The following is a 26,122-nucleotide window of genomic DNA, read 5'->3' as shown; positions in this document are numbered from 1 at the left end:
TCTAGAATAAAATTTAAAGGTAGTTTGTTTAGTTATATAAATACCACCACCCAGCAACTGCAGACGATGACTGACAGATGGTGGTTTTATAGTTACTATGAAAATGATGAGAGTGTACTACATCCAGCAATCAATTTGGCGGGGTCCTGGCATCTACAAAGCTCCAAAAAAGACACAATTTTGGCATAGTAGGAGAGAAGCTTCTCCTCAAGTTCTTTAGTGTAGTTGTGGGCTCTCAGGAGCAACTGAGACAGGGCCCTGTGCTGGTGGTTTCTCAAACAGGAGGCGGTCCCAGCTACTGGAGCTTCTGAGTGGAGAGAGAGCCCGGAGTCTCTGATCATCTTCCTTTTCAGTTCTCTCTTGTGTTTCTTTTCCTCAGGGTCTGTGACTGAAGAGCCACATAGGTATACCAGCCTGGGATGGGTGCAGGGGAAGCAAGCTACCGTGCTGGGGAGACTCAACCCTGTGAATGTGTTCCTTGGGATCCCCTTTGCTGCACCCCCTCTCGGACCCCTGCGATTTTCCAATCCACAGCCTGCGATCCCCTGGAATGGTTTGCGAGAAGCCACTACCTATCCGAATTTGTAAGTCACAGGTGGCTTCTGTCTCCAGGATCTGAGAGAGATTGCTGAGGAGGAGGAGGAATGTAGGCCATGAAGCACAGGGGCAGCAAAAAGGAAAGATGGGCATGGAGATGGGAGGACCACAGACCTGGGGAAGTTTTTCCATGACTTAGGGCTCCCCCACTGGCAGTTCAGGAGAGTTGTTGGAGCTTCCTGCTTTCTTCTGAGCTTTCTGAATCAGACATCCCAAAGCAGAGCCCAAGAATCTGAGTGATCTGAAAGCTCTCCGGGGTTCTGAGCCCTGAGCAGGTGTAGGAAATGCTGTGATGGGCTCCCTGAGTCTTTCAATGAAAGGGACTTTCCTGGTGTTTTTTGTGTGGCCCTTTACCCTGTGGTCAGTCTGGATGAGGACTTTAGAGAGAAGAACCACAGGGTGTGCGTGTGTGTGCGTGCGTGCGTGTGTGTGTGTGTGTGTGTGTGTGTGTGTGTGTGTGTGTATGCTAACTCCCACAGTCTCAATTGTGTTTAATGCAAGGCTAAGCCCAGAGTGAAAACTCCATAAATAAATACCCGTGGAATGACAGCATAGCTGTGGCATTAGTCTCTTTTCTCTGTGACCAAGTTCTGACAGAAAATGACTTAAGGTCAGAAGGGCTGATTTTGGTTCATTGGCTCATTGTAGGGAAGGCACAGCAGAGTCTGTGGCTGCAGGAGACTACAGCTGGGACCCCCCCCCCCACATCTGGGCAGATGAGGAAGTGGAGAGCAGGCTATATTTTGTTCCTTTCTCCTCTTTTCTTGGCTGTGAGACCTGGGCCCATAGGTCTCATTTAGAGTAGATTCTCCCAGAGGAGCATTTCCTAGGGGATTCCAAGTTCAGTCAAGTTGACAATGAAGATCAGACATCACAGATGCCTCAGTGACACAAGGGGCTTGGGAGGCAAGCAGCTCCCAGCTGGTGAAGAATTTCAGGTAGATGGGTGTTGGCATACTTTTCACCAACAAGTTTTAATTTTGGTTGCTTGAATCTCTTTCTCTCTACTCCACCCCACTCCCTTCCAACACCCCAACACCAGGTAGTAGAGAAAGTAAGATAATGGGGGGAGAGGGCATAATTTTCCTTAGCTGCTTCCCCCTGTTCAGGGTCCTTGGGTTCTTTAGGGCAAGTCCAATTCTTGTTTTAGTATATCTCTGATTTTTAATCTCTTTGTATCACCAGCAACCAGGGACAACAGAGCGGGAAATGGGGTAGGGTGGGTGGAGCACCAGCAGCCTTTTTCTTTCTCAGAGCCCTCAGTCTCCCTTTGGGTCTGGCTTTTTATCTCCACTGACAAATACTATGCCCCTGCACAAGGTAATTCACAGCTGACAAACATCTTGTGTCCTCTCAGGAGGCAGTTATCAGCTGTGGACAAACTGGAGCAGCCCTCATATCCCACTGACATAAAAAAAAAAAAACCATGTTTACATAGAAACCCAAACTTCCACAACAGATGGATAACCGGTTACCATGTTAGTTCTGAAAGATAGAATGCTGTATGGGGAAGGAAGACTTGAAGATCCCTAAGAATGTCCAATTCTTCTGGTTTTGTGACGTCCTTAAGTTGGATCACATGGGCTCATGGCATTAGGGATGCAGTAAAGGAATACCTTGGTACCAGGGCATTCTGTACCCTATCAAAGATGACCTCATATGGCTCACATGTGGACTGGAAGTAATGTGACAGAATTCTTTAGTTGGTTTATTCATTTGTCTTTTTGCTTGTTATTTATTCATTAACTTATTTATTCAACTCCAGAATCAGATACCATTAGGTCTTGGAGACTTCCACAGTGAATTAAATAGATTCTTCAGTTTACAATGGGATTATGTCTTTCTAAGACATCGTAAATTAAAAACTTATTTACTTCTCCTACCTTACCTACTCTACCCTACACCATCTCTCAAGCATATAATGCATGAATATGTGCCATTGTGACACTAGGATCATTCACCTACACACCTGGACATCTAGAGTGCTAGCCCACATGAAGCTCACCCAGATAAAAATCAAAACTCAGTATTCAAAGTCTGGTTTCTATAGACTACATATTGATTTTTTAAAAAAATGTTATGAAGTTGAGAAAAATCACATCATTATTATATGTTCTGGAGTGTTGTCACAGCCTTCCTCAAGAAGCAAGTAGACCAGTGATAATGGCAGCCAGAGAAAAATGATTGATAGCAAAAGTGTGAGGAGTCAAGGCAACTATCAGGGGTCAGAGAAGGCATCTGAGAGAGCAGAGAATTGCCTAGCTCAGCTTTGAGAAAAGCTCAGGCATGCCTCTGTGGAAAGCAATGAGGCCTGGATTATGTTGTATTAATGACAACATATGAAGGATCCAGGAGCATAAACACCCAAGAAGGATCATATGCTAGGATCAGTGATAATATCTCACTGTTCACTAGTTTCCACTGCTCTGTCAAGAAGACAATAACAACATAATGCTTAAGTATGGCAGAAATGTTCACATGTACAGTTCCACTTTAAGTCACCCCTTAATCCTTTGGCTAAGATCCAATGTTGTAAGTTCTCATTCTTTGTGTGTGTCAGGCCCTGTGTCAGGGTTTGTGAAGTGATTACTCCGGACTCACAGGATTTTTAGCTGCTGACACTTGAACTGGAAAAGATGATAATCTCACATAATAGGTCAGGGAAAGTTCTAGGGCATAACAAACAGTCTGTGGCTGTTTCTAAAGAAAAGCTACGGTCACCAGGTGAAATCTCAGAAGGCTTTTTGGAGGAGGGGGTCTTTGGACTGAAGCTGGAAAAGAGGGGAGGATTGTGAACCAGAAAAATGGGGAGAAGCAATCCAGGCAGAAATGGATTGTGAAAAGCCTGTGTGCCAGAGCCTTCCGGTGTCTGTCTGGGTTCTTGGTGTGGAGGATGTGGAAAGATTCCCTTTGTTTCTCTGCCTGTACAAGAGAGAGACTGGTGGGAGTAGAACTTTGCCAAGCAACTCAGTGGTGGGCATAGACAGGGAATGTGCTTGGGGCTAATGATACAACTATTTTGGAGAATGAGCTCTCCTGTCCAAGAACTGAGCTAAAGGGTACCGTCACTTATTAGTTTGTTTGCTTGTTTCTGAAAGAAGGGTCCCGGGGCACAATGAGATTCTGTATCTGTAGTTATGACATGTCTCTTTGCTCAGAAGGGATGGCTGGACCCTCCTCCTATTCCAATGGACCATCCCTGGAAGGCATGCTGACATAGATGGCGGAGGGATTAGCTCTCTCTCTCTCTCTCTCTCTCTCTCTCTCTCTCTCTCTCTCTCTCTCCTTCCCACCGTTCCTCCGCTTCCTCCCCTTCCCCATTCTCCTTCCCAAACCTCCTCTTCTCCATCTCCCTCCCTCTTAGGTGCTTTCAGAATGCAGGATGGCTCTTCACATATCAAAAAATGCTCAAAGTGCATTACCCTAAACTTGAAGTATCAGAGGACTGCCTGTATCTCAACATTTATGCACCAGCACATGCCAATGATGGCTCCAGTCTCCCGGTAAGGCTGCCTTGCCTACTGCACTGGGGAGCCACTAGCAGGTCTGGGAATGGGGCACCTAGAGTTAGACCTAACCTCCTATCAGGTAAGAGAAAAATTTCATCACACAAGTAACTTGTTTTTTAAAATCTACATGGAAGCCGTCCATCCTTGTCTCTCTTGGGTATTTTAATAGTAGTGATTTAATTTTCAATTTTCATTTCATTTTGTTCCCCCTCCCCCTCTCTGGTAAGTATTAAAATTGTCTGTGCAACTTAGAAAAGATACATTTAAAAAAGATTCTGGTTGCTTTTGAGTTTGAGAACTCACCCTTTTAAAAGAGTATAATTAAATCATTCAACTTTCTTTACCTAATTCTACAGCCAGGTACTAATGTCAAGTTCTTCATTTAAAAAAATAAGGAACTCTGTAGAATGAAGGAAGGGTTTCTATGATCTGTATTTAGCCACACCACTTCTTTCAGCATGCTTCTACAATGAGAGAATTTTTCCACAGTGCCATGGCAGCAACATTTGTCAAGTACTTACTGTGTACCAGGCACTGGGCATTGTATCATTTAATGCAGTGTGTAAGAGTGGCTGAACTCATTTTGCCCATGAGGAAGTTGGGGCACAAGGAGTGCACATGGGCTTGCTCTATGTTGTACAAAGCCAGTGCTTTTCCTCTGCCGCCCTATTCTCTTTTCCTGTCTCAAATATGGAGTTAGAGGAATGGAATGGATTTATTATGAGCAATGAAAGTAGTGACAATGGCTTTTGAATAGTATTTTGTGTTCATTGGTCTTAATTTTTCCTAAACAAAGGAAAGTTTCTGCACTCCCCCTTTCTGGCCTTTTTACACTGAAGATAAAAAAACAAAACAAAACCCCAAGCCCTCTTCAGCTGATGTCTTAGGAATCTGTCTCATCACTATGATAGAATACCAAGGCAAAAGCAACTTTAGGAAGAAAGAATTGATTTGGGCTCACAGTTCTAAGGGGTCCAGTCTATCATGGCAGAGATGTCACAGGCTCTGCAGACCAGAGCAGCTGCTCATGCTGGACCCACAGCCAGAACCAGAGACATGAAGACTGACACTCACCTTGCTTGCTTCTTTTAGCTCTACCCAGGACTCAGTTACACTAATGTAGATAATCTTTCACAACTATGCTAACCTTATCTAGACAATCCCTGACACACTCACCTGGAAGTACGTCTCCTAGGTGACTCTAGAGCAGTGGCTCTCAGCCTTCCTAATGCTGCAACACTTTAATATACCTCATGTCGTGATAACCTCCAACTATAAAATTATTCTCATTGATACCGCATAGCTGTAATTTTGCTACTGTTATTAATCATAATTTAATTATCTGCATTTTCTGATGGTCTTAGGCAACCTCTGTCAGAGGATCATTCGACCCCCAGGTTGATACTGCTGCTCTAGAGCCTGTGAGGTTGACAGTTTTAATGTCACAGCATTTGCTCTTATGTGGGCCCTACAGTGGTTTCCATCTTCCTGTGAGCCATGGGCTCCATGGGATTCAGTTACCAGACTCTAAGCACTTGAGCTGAGTCAACACTGTCCTAAAAGCATTAGCTGCAGACTCTTATTTGGACCCCACAAAACCTCCTAAGAAAGATATTTATACTCTTTACAACTCTTCCTTAAGGCAAAGGTGGGGAGAAACTGACCCCAGAGAGGTTGAGAAGCCTGTCAGTGTTCACTCAGCTTATCCAGTCTATGTACTCGGATGCCAGGAGTCTAAATGCTTAAGCCTGGGCCTAATGAAAAGATAAGACCTTGGAGCCTACTTATAAAGAAGAGTGAGGCATTTATATTTTTCTCAAAAACAAAACAAAATGAAATAAAACAACAGCAACAACGACAACAACAACAAAACCAACAAGCATGGAAAGGAATTGACTGGGTTGTTGTTTCTGTCTCCGCAGGTCATGGTATGGGTACCAGGAGGTGGCTTTGAGACTGGCTCAGCCTCCATCTTTGATGGGTCTGCCCTGGCTGCTTATGAAGATGTGTTGATTGTGACCATCCAGTACCGTCTAGGAATATTTGGCTTCTTCACGTGAGTCTCCTCTGATGAATGACACTCCAGACCACAAAGAGAAGCTGGGCAGTGGCTGTGAGTGGTGGCCAGCTACTTTAGGAGGAATGAACCTGCAGTGGCATTGAGTAAACCAGGTCCTGATTAGTTAGGCAATTTAGCACATTAGCATAGAACCCCTCAAATGCTAGCAGCTTAAAAAGACTTCTTCTCTATCAAGGAAAGTCCAAGTTTGTGGCCCTAATGAACAGATGTCCTTGCACATGGTCAACCATGGCTCTAGGAGGCTTCCATCTGTGGTTCTGATGCAGATGCTCTCGACTTGCATTGGACGAGTGATGAAGAAAGCACAGAGGACCACACAGCGGAAGTGTTCCTGGGTCTGCCTGAAGATGGCACCCATCATTCTACTCATAGACCCAGAATTGTGTGAATCTGATAGTCTGGGACAGGCCTAATTGGGCAGGGAGTTGAACACCATGGTGTTCATGGAATTCGAAACTTTATCTTTTGAAGGTCAAGGGCCCTAGAAGTATCCTGCTCAGAGGAGCATACTAAGAAGTATGCTTTAGAAGAGATAGGAGGCTAGACCATGTGTGATGGCTGTGCATTAACAGATGAGAGACCAGGAAGGAGGCTACTGCTGTCTTCTTGAATCTATAAAAAGCAAAAGGTAGCAAGTGCAGTACAGTGTGTCTGGTATCTGTGTTTCCAGCAGTGCTATTGCTATCTTAGGTTCATGAGGAATATGAGGCCAAGTGGTTAAATGACTGGCCCAAAGCCTTCCAGAAATGATGACCAAGCAATGAGTCCTATGCTACACCTAGAGCTCTTAATGATTATGGTGAGATGGCTCTCCATCAGGGAGGAATGGGAAATAATTGTGGGACCCACCATGGAATGGAAGTTAAGTTGACAGGTCTTGGAGAGGGCTGAGAATGAGACCTTAACCTTAGCTGGCTATGGTTACCGACAGACAGAGGGACGTAGAAGGAGGAACAGGTTGGAGAACTGGAAGATGGTAGAGGATCCTGAGATTTCCAATACAAGGATTTCGAACCACATGGCAGTCCTGGGCCCCAGCGGTTCTTTGGTTTTCTACTATTTTCAGCTATTTCCTTATGAGTTGCTCAGTAATTCTGGGAAACATGCAGTGTCTTGAGGCAGATGCATGGGATGTAATCAGGAGTGTGGATTCTGAGGATAGAAACATTGAATTCTATTTTTTTCTAGATCTTTCTGTCAAGGAGATTTAATATCTCTATGCCTGAAGTTCCCAGTCAATTTGAACACGATGAGTATCATGATGGAGTGCTCCCAGATTTATCTGAAAAGAGCTGGCACAATCTGTGGCCTTGGGGATAGTTTGCCACTGCCCTGTCCTCTCCATCCGGCATGGAGGGAGCAAGGATGGTGGGATGTATAGCCCAGTCTTTCTCCACTCAATCCTCAGTACCTCCTGCCAATGGCACATGCTGCAGTCCAAGCAATGCAGTTTGCAGAGGTCAACCTTCTGGTAGCAGGGCAGAGACACAGAAAGGCAAAGAGGATAATGTCCAGACGCATCTGTCTCATGGGCTGTGACACTTATAGGAGTATTAGCAGTACACTTCTTGGGGCCATGCTGGGCACACCTGCTGCTGTAGGTCCCACATTTATTGTTAATAATTAGGCAATTTAGGATGTTGTCATTCATTGGAATTTCTTGGTCCAGGAAGGCTTGGCTCAATTGGCAGGAAGAACTTGCAGCAGCAGCAGCAGCAGCAGCAGAATTGCTCAGGGATCTTTAGATTAAGGCGAGCCAAGAGCACTGTAACATTGGACATACAATATTGCATGTTTACTTTTCTGGAGTACAGAGCATCCACCATTCTCCAGGAAGTCCCAGAAATTGGGCACTAAGACTGATATCCTCAGCTCTTTTAGGGCTCTGCTTCCTAATGTCCTAGCAGCTCACAGCTGACTGAGAACTGTGGGGACTCCTGGACTCTTAGTAGCCATCTAAGAACTCCCACTTTGCCTCTTTCCCCAGTACACAGGACCAGAATGCCCCTGGGAACTGGGCCTTCCATGACCAGCTGGCTGCCTTGCTGTGGGTCAAGGAGAACATCAAGTTCTTCGGTGGAAATCCTGACTCCGTAACCATCTTTGGTGGTTCAGCAGGAGCCATAAGCATTTCTAGCCTTGTGAGTTTTCTGATTTATGACTTGGCTGGAGAGGGATTATAATCATAAATACAAGAGACACCACCTATAGTTGGTTGCTGCCCTTATGTTGATATTTATTTCCTTAGGGTTGAAAAAAACACTTGTATCAATTCTTTGAGGCTTTAATATGTGCATACAATGTATTTTGATCATGTTCATTCTCCTACTCCTCCAAGATCCAACTCTTCAAACTTCATTTCCTTTTTTTTAAAAAAATATTTATCTTTATGCATGAGTGCTGTATCTGCACGTACACCTGCAGGCCAGAAGAGGACATTATATCACATTATAGATGGTTGTGAGCCACTGTGTCGGTTCTGGGAACTGAACTCAGGACCTCAGCAAGAGTAGACAGTGCTCTTAACCACTGAGCCATCTCTCCAGCTCCTTCATGCCCTTATTTATTTCTAATAACTCACTGAGTTCAGTTTAAATTGCTCATATCCACATGGTGTGGAGTAGTCCACGGAGTAGAGTACACATTTTAAAGGATATGTATTGTTCCACTGCTAAGTTGTGAGTCTGGGGCAAGTCTCATTTCATGAATGAGACGGCTAACATCAGGAAAGTTTAGATGAATTTCTAGAGTCATACTGTAAGAGAAAAAAAAAATGCCTGTGCTTCCAGAGTTGAATGCCTACATCCTAGTCATCAGGAGTAGTAAGCACTTGTTTCTCTCTCTCTCTCTCTCTCTCTCTCTCTCTCTCTCTCTCTCTCTCTCTCTCTCTCTCTCACACACACACACACACACACACACACACACACACACACACACACAGAGGGAGGCCAACAGATGGCCTCACATGATGAGAGCCTGTGAAGGAAAAACCTCACATCTTGAACCAGGAAATAGAGACAGATACTCATTTTATTAACCACCCTCTCCTTACTTTAGTCCTTTTCAAGACCAGGGTTTCCTAATTGGTTCTACCTTCTGCAGGTTTCACACTCTCTTCCAATACTGTCGTCCTGGAGATGAAGCATCTAGCATTCGGACCTTCTTGGGGATGGGGTAGAATTGTTCACTAGAAAAACTCAGCTAGAGAACAAAGGCTTGTACTTGCACACACAGTGCTCATTTCTCACGGAAAGCTGCGTGCAGGCATTGTTCTTTTAGAGCTGGTCTGCTGCCCAGAATTTGGACGTGAATCCTTTGTATAGATCAGCTGCAGAACTCGCTGCCTCTGATTACAGTTTCTGAGGATTTTTTTTTATGGTCAGCACCCATTTAAACACATCTACAAAGTAGCTTGTCATCTGTAAAGAAGCTTTTAGCAAACCGCTCTTACACCGTTATAACCACATAGCAAGCGTGATGGTTATAACAGCATAGCAAGCTTTTATGGTTTTTCGCTCAAAGATTTCACTCCTACACACACCAAACTGGACAGCAGATTGAAGGTATGTAGCCACCCATCTTTATCACAGCGCCTCCTTTTCCCCTGCGAGGCCCACTGGTCCACAGTGCAGCTGACAACGCAGCCTTGGCAACAACATACATGACCTTTGGCAAAAGACTGATACAAATCGAAATGCATGAGTGTGGTTTAAAAAAACAAAACAAAACAAAAAAAAGGACTGTCCCCAAGTGGTCAGCATTTCCATGACATAAATTAATATGTTAATCAGAGGTCAGTTACATAACAGTGGCTTAAGAAGGTTTTTGCTGTAGTGCCCAGCCCTACTCAAGGTAACGATGTTTTCAATATTGCCTTCTAAGGAGGACTATGTTAATCCATGTTATATATATGTGTGTGTGTGTATATATATATATATATATATATATATATATATATATATATATATATATGAGACAAAGGCCACCCTCCAGGAGTGAAACTGACCATGAGTGATTGTTCATATTCAATACTTATCCTACTCCAGATAAAAAAAATACCTATGACACAGATAAAATTTTTGCCACAGTGTTTCAGAGCAATAAACTTACGCCTGGAACTATTAAGCGACTTGCTGGTAGGAAGGGCATAAAAGACACTAGGAACCATGGCAGAAGCTCTGACTAAGTGTTCCTGAGTCCAATTCTGGAGGCACATGCCTGTAATCCTGGAACTGGGGGGTGGGGGAAGGGGGATGAATCAGAAGGATGAGGGCAAGCCTGGGCTACAGAGTAAAATCCTGTCTTAAAAGCAGAGGGGGGGAAAGTAATAAAGAAATGGGGACTCACAGAGGTAAAATAACCCATTCCAGCCTCTATATCTAGTCCTTAAAGTCTCAAGCAAGCTCTCCAGGCCAAAGCTTGGATCCTGGAGGAGGTTTTCTGGAATGGTATCTTAAAGGACAGAATGAGTGGCATGTGTGGTTCCGGGATAACTGCTGCTGAGTCTCCTACATTCTCTTTCCAGGTTCTATCTCCTTTGAGCAATGGCTTGTTCCACAGAGCCATCATGGAGAGTGGGGTGGCCATCATCCCCAGCCTGAAGAGCCTTGACTCTGAAGTGAGCCACGATGTAGGTACACTGTCCACATCTCTAAGTCCCCAGCAGCCCACGGGCTGCCATCTTCTCATCATGCAATTAGCTTTACTTACTGACCATGTTCAGAGAACCTCATGCTAGCCTTGTGCCTGTATGGAAGGCACGGTCAACAGGAAAGGGTAGGGTTACACAGCACAGCATAACTGGTGTGCCCAAGCGTGTGTGTGTGTGTACATAGGTCATAGAGGAAAGGACTCCAGCCACAACACGACATTCCTGTTGTGCCTGAGTGAGCACATGTGTGTCATAGCTCTTAAATAATTCTTGTGGGACACAAATCAGTCCTAGTTATTCTCATTATTCTGTGAGGTTGGTCTTCTATGCCTGTCATATTTTATGCTACCCTAGGGTGCAATGTTGAGGAAGACTCTGAGGATGTTTCCAGCTCTTTGGGCGTGATGCACTGGCTAATGGAGTTAAGGGATGGGGGGTGCTTATCCAAGATATTTGTTATCCCCTGGGAATTATTCATCCAGTGCTACATTGCTCTTTTTATTTCTCTTCCTTCTTTCCATCCGTCCTTTGTTTCTTCCTTCCATCCTCCCTCCCTCCCTCCTTCCCTTCCTCTCTTCCTTTTTTCCTTTTCTTGAGGTGGTTATCTCACTATGTTGCCTAGGCTGGTCTCAAATTTCAGAGCTGAAAAGACCTTCCTTTCTGTCTTTAGAGTATATAGGACCACACTTGGGAAACCCATTCTCTGATCTCACATGGTATATTTTCTTAAACATGACATAGAAAATAGCGCACCCCAAAGTCTAAGTCATGTCATAAAATTGTGAACTGGCCCCAGTACAGGTGAACAGTGATTTTGCCAGTGCTTAATACAAAGATACTTTCAGCTTGTGCATTCATTCATTCTCTCCCAAAACACTTGCTGAAAAGCGCCCCTGGTTCTCAGTGCTGTATTAGGACTCACAGCTTTCTCAGTGGAGAGGGCATACCCTCAACTAGAGAAAGCCATGATCTTTTTGTTATGGAGGATGTTACCTGAGTCTGTGCATTGGTGTGGAAAGTGGCCCCTGAATGACCTACAGTCACATGTGGATGCTGTATGCCAGGCGTGTATGTGGCACTGCAGTGGTCTGGAAGGGTGTCCTAGAGAAGGCAGAACTTGGGGCTTAAATTAGAGAAAAATAGATAGGAGCAAATACAAAATCATACTTGTGAAACGAAAAAAGTAAGATTAGTATTTTTTTTTGGAGATTAAAGGCCTAGAGATTCCTTGCCATGTGTGTGGGGGGTGGGGTGGGTGGGGTGGGGGGAGAGGCTGAAGCTTAATCAGCGCAGATATAAACCCAGCACTGCTCCCAGGTCCTGTCCCGGCTGATGACTGGAACTTGCAAACTATCCCTTACTCTTGAGGTTCCAGCTCCATTGAACACCCCAAGATGAGAACCCATGGCATTATAGCTAAGTCCACAGGACTGATATATCAGTGATTAGGAGGGAACCCCGATTCCAATCCCTGGCTGTAGACCGACAACCCGTTTCTCTTAGCTCTGGCAGCCACTGGAGTCAGGATAACAGAAAGCTAAGCCCATTATGGCAGCATGGACCTACAGAGAGTCCAGATGGCATGCTGGACCCCGCACAGACAGGCCACCTGTGGCTGGCAGGGGTGGGGGTGGGGGCTTTCATGCCCCTGCATGCATTCAGTACCGCTGTCTGCCTGTCTTCTCTGTGAACAGTTGCAGGTGGTTGCAGATGTCTGTGGTTGCGATGCATCAGACTCTCAGGCTTTGCTGAAGTGCCTGAGAGAAAAGTCTTCCCTGGAGTTGCTGATCCTTGGCCAGGTGAGGAGGGAGGGGAAGATCTGAGCGCAGGTAACTCAGTAGGATAGATGGAGCGGAGCTGTTAAACATTCTGTCCCCTTTGTTTTGACTGGAGACTTCGACAAAAGAGGGGTTGGAGATTCATGGCAACATCTGAATGATGTGGGAGTTCAGACTCTTGCAAGTGATTTAAAAAACATGGCGAACAGTCATAGGGGAGGGGAATAAGGGGAAAAGGGGAGGGAGGGAAGAATGGGAGGACACAAGGGATGGGATAACCATTGAGATGTAACAAGAATAAATTAATAATAAAAAATTTAAAAAATTTAAAAAATTTAAAAAATTAAAAACATGGCGGGACAGGGACGTCGCTCAGGCTGGGTTGTTGTTTAGACACTGAAGGCATCAGCCTGGAAAGAGAGCCATGCTTGTGGCACATTGGCCTTCAAGTTAGAGTCAAGATCAGGAGCTGGGAGTTATAATTGGAAGGATTTATTTTCTTGTCCTAACAGAATAGGAATGGGCAGAGAGATGCTCACTGCTGTAGGCATCCAAGCAAAGTCTGGCTGGCACTAGTGATGTCCACCATTCAATGAATTGGACTATTAGTTGTAATGGACATTCCAGTTTCAAGACTCTGCTAGTCCTTGATTGCATAAGTTTGTTACTTATTAGACTCAAATGTTTGTAGGTGCTCGGTATGTGTTGGACACTTGCATCCTAGAGTCTGAAAGTGGGAAATAGTGACCCACCACTGTAAGCTCTTGCACGGCCCTTCTACCCAATTCGGTAAACAGGAACCTGAAAAAGAGAAAACATGATCAGGGCTGATGAGAAAACACACACACACACACACACACACACACACACACACACACACACACTGATCAGAAACAGTTTTTGCTTTCTGAGGCCTAAAGCACAGGAATGGGTTTGTACCTGTCATCTTCATCCCAGCCTCTCCTCCCCTTCCCATTTTGGTCAGAAGGTCTCAGACTTAAGCAGGCCTCGGCATCACCGGAAGTTGGCCACAGTGACAGCCCTCTAGACTGTTCTCAGAGTTCCCTGCTCATCAGCCCTGAGAGTTTGTAAATCTAATACATTTCCAGATTATGTTGATGCTGCTGGTCTACAAACCCCTTGGAAGATTTCTGTGCTTGGCTATTGTGTTTCTTTGATATTATTATTGCTGTTTTATTATTTAGCAGATGAGAAACTATGGCAAAGAAAGGTTTAGATTTGGCTGGGCTGATTTTTGTTTTCCCCTCTTCTGGATGCAATTGGACTTCTGAGGACAGCGGTTTTGTAAAACTGTTGGTTTTTCCTTTCCTTGTTGCAGAAAACAAAGTCGTTCACTCGAGTGGTCGATGGTTCTTTCTTTCCTCAAGAACCGCTAGAACTATTGTCTCAAAAGGCATTTAAGGCAGTTCCCTCTATCATTGGCGTCAATAACCAGGAGTGTGGCTACATACTGCCCATGGTAAGAATTCTGGCTGCCCTCCCTGCCTCTTTCCTCGACAGCAAGGCAACCGTTTGCTTCCATAGATGATTCCCCATGTGAGAAGAGTTGGAAGCCTGTGGTTATTCATGAAGCAATCATCTTCCCACTGACCAGAAGAGGGGACTTAGTCTGCTTAATGAGAGGCTTATTTGGCTCCTGATTTTGGCCAATAGAAAGTAAAATCAGCATGGTGCCATCATTTGGAGGTGATTTCACAGGCTATGTCACAACATGGTGGAGGAGTAGGAAAGGAAAGGGCCCTGTGCAGAATGGGTCCAGCATAAAGAGTCAGTCCTACTTTATACCTCAACCTCTTGAAAACCTCTTAGAGATTTACCATTGTACAATACACTTTAATGAGAACAAAACTTCTAGCCCATGAACATTTGGTTGGGTGTACTCAAACACATCTAAACTACAGGCAAGAAGAACTAGGGTCTGGAGGATCAGCAGTAATGTATGTCCATCTTGCTCCTTATACAGAGTTAATACAAAAAACAAAACAAAACGAAACCAACAACGGTGTACAAAGGAGAGAGTTGGATCCATTTGTCTTTACTAAAACAAAACAGACAAACAAGCAAAAACCCCAGACAAAAAACAAAAACAAAAATCAAAAAAACAAAAAAAACCAACCAAACAAAACCAAAACTGAAACAAAAAAACTAAAGTGATTATTTCAAGTAAATACAGTTACCATTTCAGATAGATTTGAAACACTTCATTCCTTCAGATTTTTTTTATATCCAGTCCTGGTCTTGGCATTTTCCCTTCTGAGAACATTTTCTAAGTTTGCTTCTGCCGTAGAATTATGAAATGCAAGGAAGTTGTGTAGACTTAGAAAATGCCCAACCTTCAGTAGCGGATAGTCCCAGGTTCCTGCTTCCTGTCAGGCCACATTCTCCAGGGTCACATAGCAAGCATGCACAATCAAAGGATGCTTTCAGAGCATGCACAGAGCATTGAAGAACACACGGGGAAGAAGACTTATTCAGGGGTGTCAGAGGGCAGGGAGGAGAAGTCCCTCTGAGGCAGGGATGATTGAACAAATCTTGGGTGAACAGAGGGAGGGATGGTTTCTGGACCCTGGAATTTAAGCTTTCCGTCTGCTTTCGAAGTTCGGAGGAGAGGTCAAATTCATTATGAAGTCAACACTCATTTACCTAGACCAATCTCTTTGTTTTTTTTTTTAATGTTTTTTTATTAATTTATTCTTGTTACATCTCAATGGTTATCCCATCCCTTGTATCCTCCCATTCTTCCCTCCCTCCCATTTTCCCCTTATTCCCCTCCCCTATGACTGTTCCTGAGGGCCATTACCTCCCCCTGTATATGCTCATAGGGTATCAAGTCTCTTCTTGGTAACCTGCTGTCCTTCCTCTGAGTGCCACCAGGTCTCCCCCTCCAGGGGACATGGTCAAATGTGAGGCACCAGAGTACGTGAGAAAGTCATATCCCACTCTCTACTCAACTGTGGAGAATGTTCTGACCATGCAAACTAGTACAGCCACTTTAGAAATCTATCTGGTGGTATCTCAGAAAAATGGGAATAGGGCTTCCTCAAGACCCAGCTATTCCACTCCTTGGAATATACCCAGAAGATGCTCCACCACACAGCAAGAAAATTTGCTCAACCATGTTCATCGTAGCCTTATTCATAATAGCCAGAACATGGAAACAGCCTAAGTGTCCATCAGTAGAAGAATGGATAAAGAAACTGGTACATATAGACTATGGAATACTATTCAGCTATTAAAAACAAGGAATTCCCAAAATTTGTGGATAAATGGATTGAGCTAGAAATGATCATAATGAGTGAGTTAACCCAGAAGCAGAAAGACTCAAATGGTATATACTCACTTATATCTGCATACTAGCCCAAGGGGCATGTCCCACGAAAGCCTTCACTTACCAGGAAACTGGGACAGAGGGGAGGACATCCTATTGGGACTCTAGATGAGAGAAGCATGGGAGAATAGCAAAGTAGAAGGATCCAGAGGGTCCTAGAAACCTACAAGTAGAGCATTATGATAGGCAGATTTGGGCCCAGGGGTCCCGCTCAAACTAAGGCACCAGCCAAGGACAATACAGGCGGTAAACTTTAAACCCCTACCCAGATCTATCCAACCTCTTTGTTTTAAACTGGCAGGGTAGCAGGGAGATAGGACTAAGGAAATAAAGCAATCAATGGCCATAACCACTGTGACCAGTCCCTGGAGTGTCTTGCACATAAGAACACATTCCATCTGAATAGAACTTGCCAACAGGCATCGTGTCTTCTACTTTATAGTTAAAGAAACTGACCTTTGGAAGTAGAGTGGTGTTCCTGTCTCCCAGCCAATAAGGAGACAGTAGTGTGGACCATTTATGCATTTAGCCTCTGCTTTTCAAGCTGGAGATACATTGAATAGCCTGGCATCTTGCAATCGCTCAGCAAATATGAACTCTTGGAATAATCCTGGAGATGGAGGATGGGGGGGTGATGTGTACACAGATCGGCACCATCGGGGGGATCCAATGGGCATTGGTTTTAGCTAAATCTGTCCTTGTTGAATGGAGACCGAAAGCAAATACAGTGTTTTACTAAAGAGGAGGGATAGTAGTCAAAATGTGTCTGTGGGAAACTGTCAGGGAGGAAGATGACAAGATTTTCTAGTAAATCTATCTGACTACTGAATCGTAGGTCTACCCACTCATGGTGTTGAGCCATAGTACAGCCAGGAAATGATCTAACTGTGTAAAAGAAGCGCCGTTGTGAACGCTTTCCAAACAGCAGCTCTCTCCTCCACTGCCTCTGCTCTTTTGTGGGCAGTTTGCTGTTTTCATCTCACGAGTGTGGAATCTGAGACATGAAGAGTTCTTTGCAGATTCACCACAGCCCACAGCCCCAGCCCCCTGAAATGTCCTCAACCCCCTCTGGCTTCTTAATGGTCCTGTCTAGACAAGGTTTTGGAAGGAGAGTCACAGACCCGCTGGCTTCTCTGTGAACCTGGGGTTGAACTGAAGTGTATATCAGTTCAGATCACCATGACAACGTGAGCTTTGATGTCTTAAACCATAGAAGTGCAGTTTTGGAGTGTCCCCCATGCCTGAGACTAAGCTGTCCCAAGTTTGCTTTCTCTCTGTCTTGTGGATGGTCACTTCCTCCCTGGGTTCTATAGAGTGTGCTCTTGTACTTGGATTCTTAGTATCTGTATGTCTCAAATTTCTCTTGTCAGGGTGCCTTTAGTAGTCTCATTGAAATAGCATCACTGCTTTAAAGACTAAATACTGTTATGTTCTTATGTAAGGTGGCAGGGGTGGGGTGAGACGTTCATCACTTTAGCGTATTAGTTTAATCCAATTGATGACCTGTAACCACTTGAGGGCTACAGGTATGACAGGGAATGGCTGCCTCTGATCCGATGTGGGAAGGGGAAATTCATTGACCAACTGATAGCTGAGGTCACCTGGGGCCAAGAGGGCTCCCTTTTTTTTTTCACTCTGGGCTGGAAGAAATTAGGTGTTTGGGCCCTGTTTTACTTTCTGATGCCCAGGTGGCTCATGGTAGACTACCCTGCTTGTCTCCACAGAGGGACATCCCTGAGATTCTCCTCGGCTCCAACCAGTCCGTTGCTCTCAACTTGATACACGTTTTCCTGGTAAGTGATTGTGGGTAATGTGACTTTCCAGAGATTTGAGAGTACAGACATTCCATGGTGACTACTTAATCAACTAATTCAGTACACTTATTATTGGTTCAAAATCACTTATCCCCACAATTCTTAAGTCCTAAGAGCTCCTTCTATCCCTCATATTATCTAGTTGTAAGAAACAGAGAAAAGGGAGTGGTTGGATTTCTAGCTGCAAAGGGGCCTGCCTGGGTAGGCCAAGGTACCTACTAGCTCCTTGCCTTGGACGAGGGATACATAGTGAGTCTTGGCTATCCAATGGAGTGAACTGCATCTGAGGATTGAGGACTATTCAAGATATAAATTGAGTAGTGGGATCCCCCTGTCTGCATGGTAGTTGCCCCTTTGGGGAGATTTCCAATCGTCTGAGTCATAGGGAAAGGAACACTGGAAGAAGGGCATTTCAAACATCTCAAGCATTATAAATATCTTGTATCTTGAGCCAAGTCTCATGGGTGGAAGCAAATAGGTTTTCTGGGAAGGCACAAAAGCAAGAGATGAGGTGAAACATCTACAAGAAAGACCTGGTAGCATGCAGGGGTGCTTCCCAAATGGTGAGTAGTCCTCTGGCCTCATTCCAGATGCCTAAGAGTTGGCCTTGTGACTGTCTTCTGGGGGTTTTCCAGTGATGGACAGCCTCTCTGCCAGCCTGGATACTTCCAGGTCTGTAAAGTCTGCTTGTCTCATGGTCCAAGGGGACAGGCTTTTGTCCTACAGACTGGTCTGCTGCAGCCCTCTCTTGCTTTGGGTTTGATTAAAATACCATCAGTCTTCTGAGGTCCAGAAGAGAGGCTCTCAACTGTACTCCCAGGTAAGGCTTGCATAACTTTGCCTCCAAATTCTACAGAAATGTGCCCATGGCTGTGCCACCAAAGGCTTAAGGCACAACAAATTTCCCAGTATTCCCTAGATCATCAGACCCTTTTTAAACAGTCACCATGGTGATAGGCCCTCAGGTCATCAAGAAGCTGGCCTTCCACAGTCTGCCACTCGTGTTAGGGCAAGGTCAAGGTTAGAAGACTGGGAGGCAGCTGGAGATGGGTCAAAGAAGGCAGCAAATGTCCAACGTCCAACAGAGGCTCTCAGCAACGGGGCTCAGGAGCCAACAGATCAAGGCCTGCTGTCTGCCAGGCAGCATGTTCACCTCGTTGTCTCAGATAATTCTTAGAATGATCCATTTTTAAAATTGTAGATGTAGAAACTAAGGCTTGAAGACACCAAATGGCTTAGAAGCAGAGCTTGTCCCAGGAGCAGGGACAGTTTTGTGGGTGTGTGGCCAGTGTGTCATATAATACTTCCTGCTCTGAAACGCCCCCACCCCTTAGCTTGATGTTCTGATGTCACCAACTGCAAATTCTTAACAACTTTGGAACACAGGACTCCAGATTTGCACTTTGCCCTGAGTGCCACCCATGTGTGTACTGTGTGTGGCCCAGAGCATGGGGTTTGAATACAAGCTTGTGAACGAATTGTGGTTCCATCAATTTAGACCAACCATTTAATATCTATCTCTCTCTCTCTCTCTCTCTCTCTCTCTCTCTCTCTCTCTCTCTCTGTCTTACTTTCCAAATCCACAGACTTAATTTTTAATGCATCCTCGGATTGCTGTGTGGGTGAAATGAGGCAAGGTGTACATAGTATTTATGACTTTACAGGCTGATGCTTAGTTAACAGGTTAGCCATTGTTGTTAACTTGGATTTCCTATGACCATGAGTTTTTCTTTTCCTTTCCCCCTTCTTTCTCCCTCCCTCCCTCCCTTCCCTCCCTTTCTTTCCATAGCATATCCCCACCCAGTATTTGCATGTTGTGGCTAAGGAGTACTTCCAAGACAGGCATTCCTTGACTGACATCCGAGACACTTTACTGGACTTGTTTGGAGATGTATTCTTTACGGTCCCTGCGCTGGTCACAGCTCGGTATCACAGAGGTGAGTCTCTGACAAGAACCTTTCAAGGATGCAGAAGGTACAATAGGAGGCCAAGGGGGGTCCATGGTGTCTACCGAGGAGCCACCCCTGCCTTCCTTTACTGTGAAGATCTCTTCGGTGTGTTGAGGATGGAAGAACTCTACACCCATCCTTGCAGTTCAGGAACCAGGACGACTTGTTAGTTTAGTCCTATCCTTTCTTTTTACTTTTCTTCTGGAGTTGGTTGTTTCTCAAAAAAACATCTTAGCTACAGGAATAAGGGGGGATGAAATAAAACAGAAAGTCCTTGGGGAGCAGATGTAAAGCTAACCTCCCTTCATCTCTTCCTCCTCTCTCCTTTCTCCTTTTCTCCCTCTCTTTCTTCCCCCCTTCCTTCTTACTTTCCCCCATTCCTATGTTTCTCTTTTAACAAATTCTTAATGACCTCTTTTATGCCTGACTCTGTCCTGTATCCTGGACGGCAGTGAGCAGAATAAATACTCTGCCACTGTTCTAGTGAGAGATGCTGGGGAAAAAAAGAAAATAAACTAATATAGACTGTGTCATGGTGATAAGTGCAGTGGCAGAAAAGAGGGACAGAGTTGGCAGGCCTGGTTGGCATGGGAGGTCACTAGGCCTCTTCATGGCAGACCAGGTGAGAAGACTACTGAGTGGACTGCTGAATTGGACAACACAGAAGTAAGTCATTGGTGACTTTGATGTCAACTTTAATTGAATGGTAAGAGAGCGGAAGCCTAATTCAAGTGGTTCAAAGAAAATAAGGGGAATTTTATCTGCAGACTCAATGCAGAATGACGGCAATTCTTTTGTAACAGTTTTGTCGAAATTATCAACCTCATTCTAAAATTTACATGAAAATGCAGGGGTGGCCAAATCAATCTTGAAAAAGCCTAACACTAGAGGAGATACAGCTCACTTGATTTTAGGACTTGTCACTGAACTATGATAATGGATCAGGCCACACCCCCACTGAGGAGCTACTGGCAGTGGACAGTTACTGCTGGGATGGAGAGAGTCACCTGCTGTGCGTGTGTCCACTGTCAATTCCCAGTGCTTCGATGTGTCACCTCCCCACGCACATATGGACAGCACTAACTGAGGTTAGGTTCTAAAGTTAAAATGCATGAACTTAGGGGGAGGTAAAGAGGGGAAGTGTGAGTAGGTAGGCATAGTCTTATTTCATTATACACATGTATACAGCTCTCAAAAATAAAGAAAAGTTAAAAGAAAAGAAAGCATACTCCTTTAATCACACACACACACACACACACACAATGCACATACCACCACACACACATGTACATATGCATGCACACACAATGCACACAGACATGCACACATAAACGGACATACACACATATGCGTGTACACACATGCACAAACATGCACTCACACATGCACATACACACATGCGCACACATGCATACACACGCAAACACATACGCACACAATGCACAGACACACACACAAACCCAAATCTAACTGAAAAGACTGTGATGTGAGTTCCTCTGTCCTTTGCCCTGCTTTGTTTGTGTCATTGGTTTTAAAGGTTTATGGAAATCTTGGCTGACTTGTTATGTCATAAACTGATAAAATTGGCTTCAGTGACCACTTAGGACAAATAACTTTATAAAGTTAGTATAAGAACATCAGTAAAAAAAAAATAATAATAATAACCAACAGTACTCTGAACAGTCAGTGAAACACAAAACCCAGGGAGTTATCGGGATTAGAGTCCATCACATCCACAGCACATCTATTTTGTTGTTGCTATTGTTGTTTTATTTTGTTTTTTAAATTAAAACAGACAAAGATACAAGAACGTATCACTTACATACAGAAAGAAATAAACGAACTGGTTTTGAAGAACTCCAAACATTGGAAATACTGAACAAAAACTTTAAATCCACTGTTTTAAATATGGACTGACAGGTATGCTAGCTGCACTGTCACCGCCACCTCAGCAAAAATGTCCTATTTTAAATATGTTCAAATGTCTAAAGGAAGCCATGAAAATAAATTATCACTAAATAGTGACTATAAAGAGATAGACTTTAGTTTTTTGTTTTTTGTTTTTTTTTTTTAACAACAAGATAGAGAGGAAAGGTAAAATAACTGAAATGAACGAGTTACTCAAGGGATTGATCATAGATCTGAGCACATGAAAGAAAGAACAAGAAGCCATGCTATGCTAAGTTCTGCCATGCCATGCTATGCTAAGCTATGCTGAGACACTCGGTCTGAATGAGAAAAGAATAAAGGAAAATGAACAGATCACAGGAATCTTGTAGAACAATTTGACCAACCAAATGTATGTATAATAGGATCCCAAGAAAGACGGGAGAGATTAAAGAGGCAGGAAGAGTAAGTACTGGACAAAACGTTACAAAGTTACTGAAGGTTTGGCAGCTAAGAGTTCCAGCAACCCTCCTATAGGAAAAGCTCAGAGACCACGAAGAAACACATTGTATCTAAAGCCAGAGATAAACAAAAGAGCTTCATGGACACAGTAAGAGACCTGGTACTTGTCATCTAGAAATTAGAGGATCTACCCAAAGAAATGATGGTGGTCAGAAAGTATGGGGATGACATATTCAACGTGCCAGAAAATAAAATAGCCAAGGCTCCTAGCCAAGAATTAGATACCCAGTAAAACTGTCCTTCAGAAAACAAGGATAAACCAGGATATCCCCAGGTACACAGAACATGAGCTTATAGCTAACAAACTTGCCCAGGAGGAAAAGAGAGTTCTTTAAAGATTGTCTGCTGAGACAAAAGGATGCAGAAAGCATTTCAAATCCACACGGATAGGTAAGTAGCACAATAAAAATGACTGTGTAATATGGAAGTCATTATTAATTCATTCTTGTTTACAATATCCTCTCCCCTAAATGATTTTAAAGACAATTACATAAAACAACTGTAAATCTCTATTGTAAGATACAACAGAGAGATAAATTTAGTCTTAACATAAAGATTTTATGCTATCAAAAGTAAATTGATGTTAATTTGAACTTGGTTATTATAATGTAAGGTGTGAATAACAATCTTAAATATCAATTTAGAAAATAACTAAAAACTTGCGATAAAAGAAGTAAGAGGTGGGTCAAAACGATGCGCCAGAAAATCTCAATGCAAAAGAAGGCTGCTAGAATCAAAACTGCTGTGAGAGACATGGAAAGCAAATAGCAAAACGTCAGGCGTGAATCCTTCTCTTTTATGAATTATATTAAATGTAAAGGGGCCTATCTCTCAGTAGGCAGATGTTGCCGAGAGAGTAAAGAATCTGTGACACGTGCTATTTAGAAAAGGACCAAGAGAACGAGGAAACCAAGGATGCACATTGGCTAACAGTGAAAGAGTGGATAAGGTACTCAAGGCAAAGGGCTGCCAGAAGAGCGCTGGGCTGCTGCGTTAGTCAGACAAAGTACGTACTGGAGACAGACAGTACGGCAAGACACAGGGAAGAACATTACAAGGGGGCAACATCATAATTAGAAACCTATACCGCCCTTATGGTAGAGCCACAAAGTATATGAAGTAAAGGTGACAGAAAAAGCTTGAAGCGATAGGTTTGTTATAATAGTGGGAGACTTTAACATCTCACTTTCAATGACAGTACACTTATGCGAAATATGAAGAGGGAAATAGAAGATAAGAGTAACACTATAAATAATACTACAAATCAGCCAGACCTAACAATGCAAAAAGGACATTACATTCAACAGCCAGTTGAGTCCTTATTTTTCTCTTGTACATGTACGTCCTCCAGGATAAGCTACACATTTGCCCATAGAACAAATCTCAATACACTCACATTGGAGTGAAATAAAAAATTAAATAGAAGAAATAGGAAAACTCAAACATATAAAAATTAAACAGCACCATTTTTATACTTAAAATGTTACGGCAAAATATGTATAACAAAATTTAGTACTTAAGCCATTTTATATGTTTCTTATAAGTGAAATAATATAATATTTGTCATTTTTGTCTAGCTCATTAACATCATGTCTCAAGTTTCATCTATTTACTACTATATATCAGAATTTTTTCCTCAGGCTGAGGAGTACTCCTTGCCTGTATATACCACATTTATTTATGCACTCATCAATGGTCATTTGCTCTCCTTCCACATTTATATGTGTTTATATATATACATATATGTCACATGCATATATATACATATATATATATATATAAATCAAGCATACACATCCATCCATCCATACACACATACACACATATACCACAAGTAAGAGAAAATGTCAAATAGTTTCCAAACATTTACATGTCTCTTAGCAAAATATCTGTGCAAGTCTTTCATTCTTTCTTCTTTCAACTGAGAATTAATTTTTATTTGTTTTAGGAATTCTTCAAATATTACACAGACCGACTCCATTTGAGATGTGATTTGCCAAGTATTTGCAATGATTTGCCAGATGCTCTCTAGGTTGATTTCTTGCTCTGTTGATAATGTTCAAAGTAATTGGATACTGACTATGCTTTCATGCTTATTGCCTCAGTTATATTTTGTTTGTTAGTTGTGTATTTTGTGTCATAGCTTAGAAACCACTGTCAAAGCCAAGACAGTGAGAATTTTTAAAGGTACGTTTTTGTTCTTTTTACGTGTGTGTGTGTGTGTGTGTGTGTGTGTGTGTGTGTGTGTTGCATTGATGGGCATGTTCTGTGTGGTAGATACATAAGTAGGCATAGGTTTGCAAAAGCTCCTCACATTCTACATTTGAAATAGGTGCTTTTTATTATCCAAGAAAGAAAGATAGTAGAAGAAAGGGAATGAAATACTCATAAGGCAGATGTATTACATGCCTTGTTGGAAGAAATGCCAAGAAATAGGCTGACAACTGGAGGATACATTGAGTGTGTGTTTGTGTTCATGTGAGTGCCTGTGTGCACACTCATGCGTGTGTGCCCAAGTATGTGTGGTATGCTACAGAGAAAGGACCTTTGTAGAAGGAGATGAGGTAGAAGTTGCCTGTATGTAGACTGTTTGGGGAAGAGGGAACTATTCTAGGTGCCTCCAGACATCTGAACCAGCGTCAATGAGAGCACATTACAAGGTGTATCTGGACTCAGTATGAAAATGGTTTTCTCTTCCTTTTTAAAAATTAAAATAATCTATTCACATCACGTGCTGAATGCAGACCCGCCTCTATCCTCTCCTCCTGGTTTCACCCTCCCAATCTCTTCCTCCTTTACCCCGGCCCTTGTCTCAGAAAAGAGAGACCCTTCCATTTCTTTTATAGTAAGTAGAATTCTTTCCTTCTCAGAATGGGCATAGGGATTGTCACATCTTTGTCACTAAGGCTAAGAAGGCTTTTGTAGGGGGAAATTTCAGCCTCAAATAAGCAAGGAAAGAAGGAAGGGACAGAGGGAGGGAAGGAGGGAGGGATGGATGGAGAGAAGAAGGAAGGAAGGAAGAAAAAAAGGCAGACAGGCTGGTTTATATGGCTTCTTGAGCTATCAACACCGTTGGGCCTGTAATTCGGGCTTTGACAGGTAGGGATGCAAGGCCATACATTGCTTGCACACGTGCCTGATTTTTTTTTTTTTTTTTTTGCTTCCCCCCCCAGATGCTGGTGGACCTGTGTATTTTTATGAGTTTCAGCACCGGCCCCAGTGCTTTGAAAACATAAGGCCAGCCTTTGTGAAGGCTGACCACACAGATGAAATCCGCTTTGTCTTCGGCGGTCCTTTCCTGGAGGGTGACATTGCCCTTTTTCGTAAGTAACTGGCTCTAGGCTCCTCTTTCAGGAACATGAAATGTGGGGTGAGGTGAGAAGAGGCAATTCCCCATGGCTTGCATGAAGCCCCCTGCTAAGGACTGACTGGCTGAGATTTAATCACCTCAATGGTTTAGAAGTATATACATGTTACACACATACACACACACACACACACACACACACACACACACACACACACACAGTGGATGGTTACAAGAAGTTACCCATAGGAACTACCACTAAAACATTGAGTTTAAAACACTGTGGAGCAGAGTGTCTTTTTTTTTTTCCTCTTTTTTTTCTTTTTTTTTTTTATTAATTTATTCTTGTTACATCTCAATGTTTATCCCATCCCTTGTATCCTCCCATTCCTCTCCCCCCCACATTTTCCCATTATTCCCCTCCCCTATGACTGTTCCTGAGGGGGATTACCTCCCCCTGTATATTCTCATATGGGTATCAAGTCTCTTCTTGGCTACCAGCTGTCCTTCCTCTGAGTGCCACCAGGTCTCCCCCTCCAGGGGACATGGTCAAATGTGAGGCACCAGAGTACGTGAGAAAGTCGTATCACACTCTCCACTCAACTGTGGAGAATATTCTGACCATTGGCTAGATCTGGGAAGGGGTTTAAAGTTTACCGCCTGCATTGTCCCTGGCTGG

At 43.5% G+C, this 26,122-nt stretch overlaps 1 protein-coding gene across 1 annotated transcript in view; it reads left to right on the top strand.

Annotated features, from left to right (window-relative positions):
• Ces5a (carboxylesterase 5A) overlaps nucleotides 1-26,122 on the top strand; it is a 29,962-nt gene that overhangs the window by 709 nt on the left and 3,131 nt on the right. Inside the window, exons 2-11 of the mRNA XM_051169114.1 lie at nucleotides 380-584; nucleotides 3,962-4,100; nucleotides 6,029-6,162; nucleotides 8,174-8,327; nucleotides 10,712-10,816; nucleotides 12,532-12,636; nucleotides 13,955-14,095; nucleotides 17,689-17,757; nucleotides 19,568-19,715; nucleotides 25,310-25,459. Coding sequence (XP_051025071.1) covers nucleotides 380-584; nucleotides 3,962-4,100; nucleotides 6,029-6,162; nucleotides 8,174-8,327; nucleotides 10,712-10,816; nucleotides 12,532-12,636; nucleotides 13,955-14,095; nucleotides 17,689-17,757; nucleotides 19,568-19,715; nucleotides 25,310-25,459 — 1,350 coding nt within the window. The remainder of the gene's footprint in view (nucleotides 1-379; nucleotides 585-3,961; nucleotides 4,101-6,028; nucleotides 6,163-8,173; nucleotides 8,328-10,711; nucleotides 10,817-12,531; nucleotides 12,637-13,954; nucleotides 14,096-17,688; nucleotides 17,758-19,567; nucleotides 19,716-25,309; nucleotides 25,460-26,122) is intronic.

This window comes from Acomys russatus, chromosome 26, assembly GCF_903995435.1.
Source record: "Acomys russatus chromosome 26, mAcoRus1.1, whole genome shotgun sequence".
Classification (NCBI taxonomy): domain Eukaryota; kingdom Metazoa; phylum Chordata; class Mammalia; order Rodentia; family Muridae; genus Acomys; species Acomys russatus.
The sequence above is the reverse complement of the archived record's forward strand: the minus strand, read 5'-3'. Positions and strand labels throughout refer to the sequence as shown.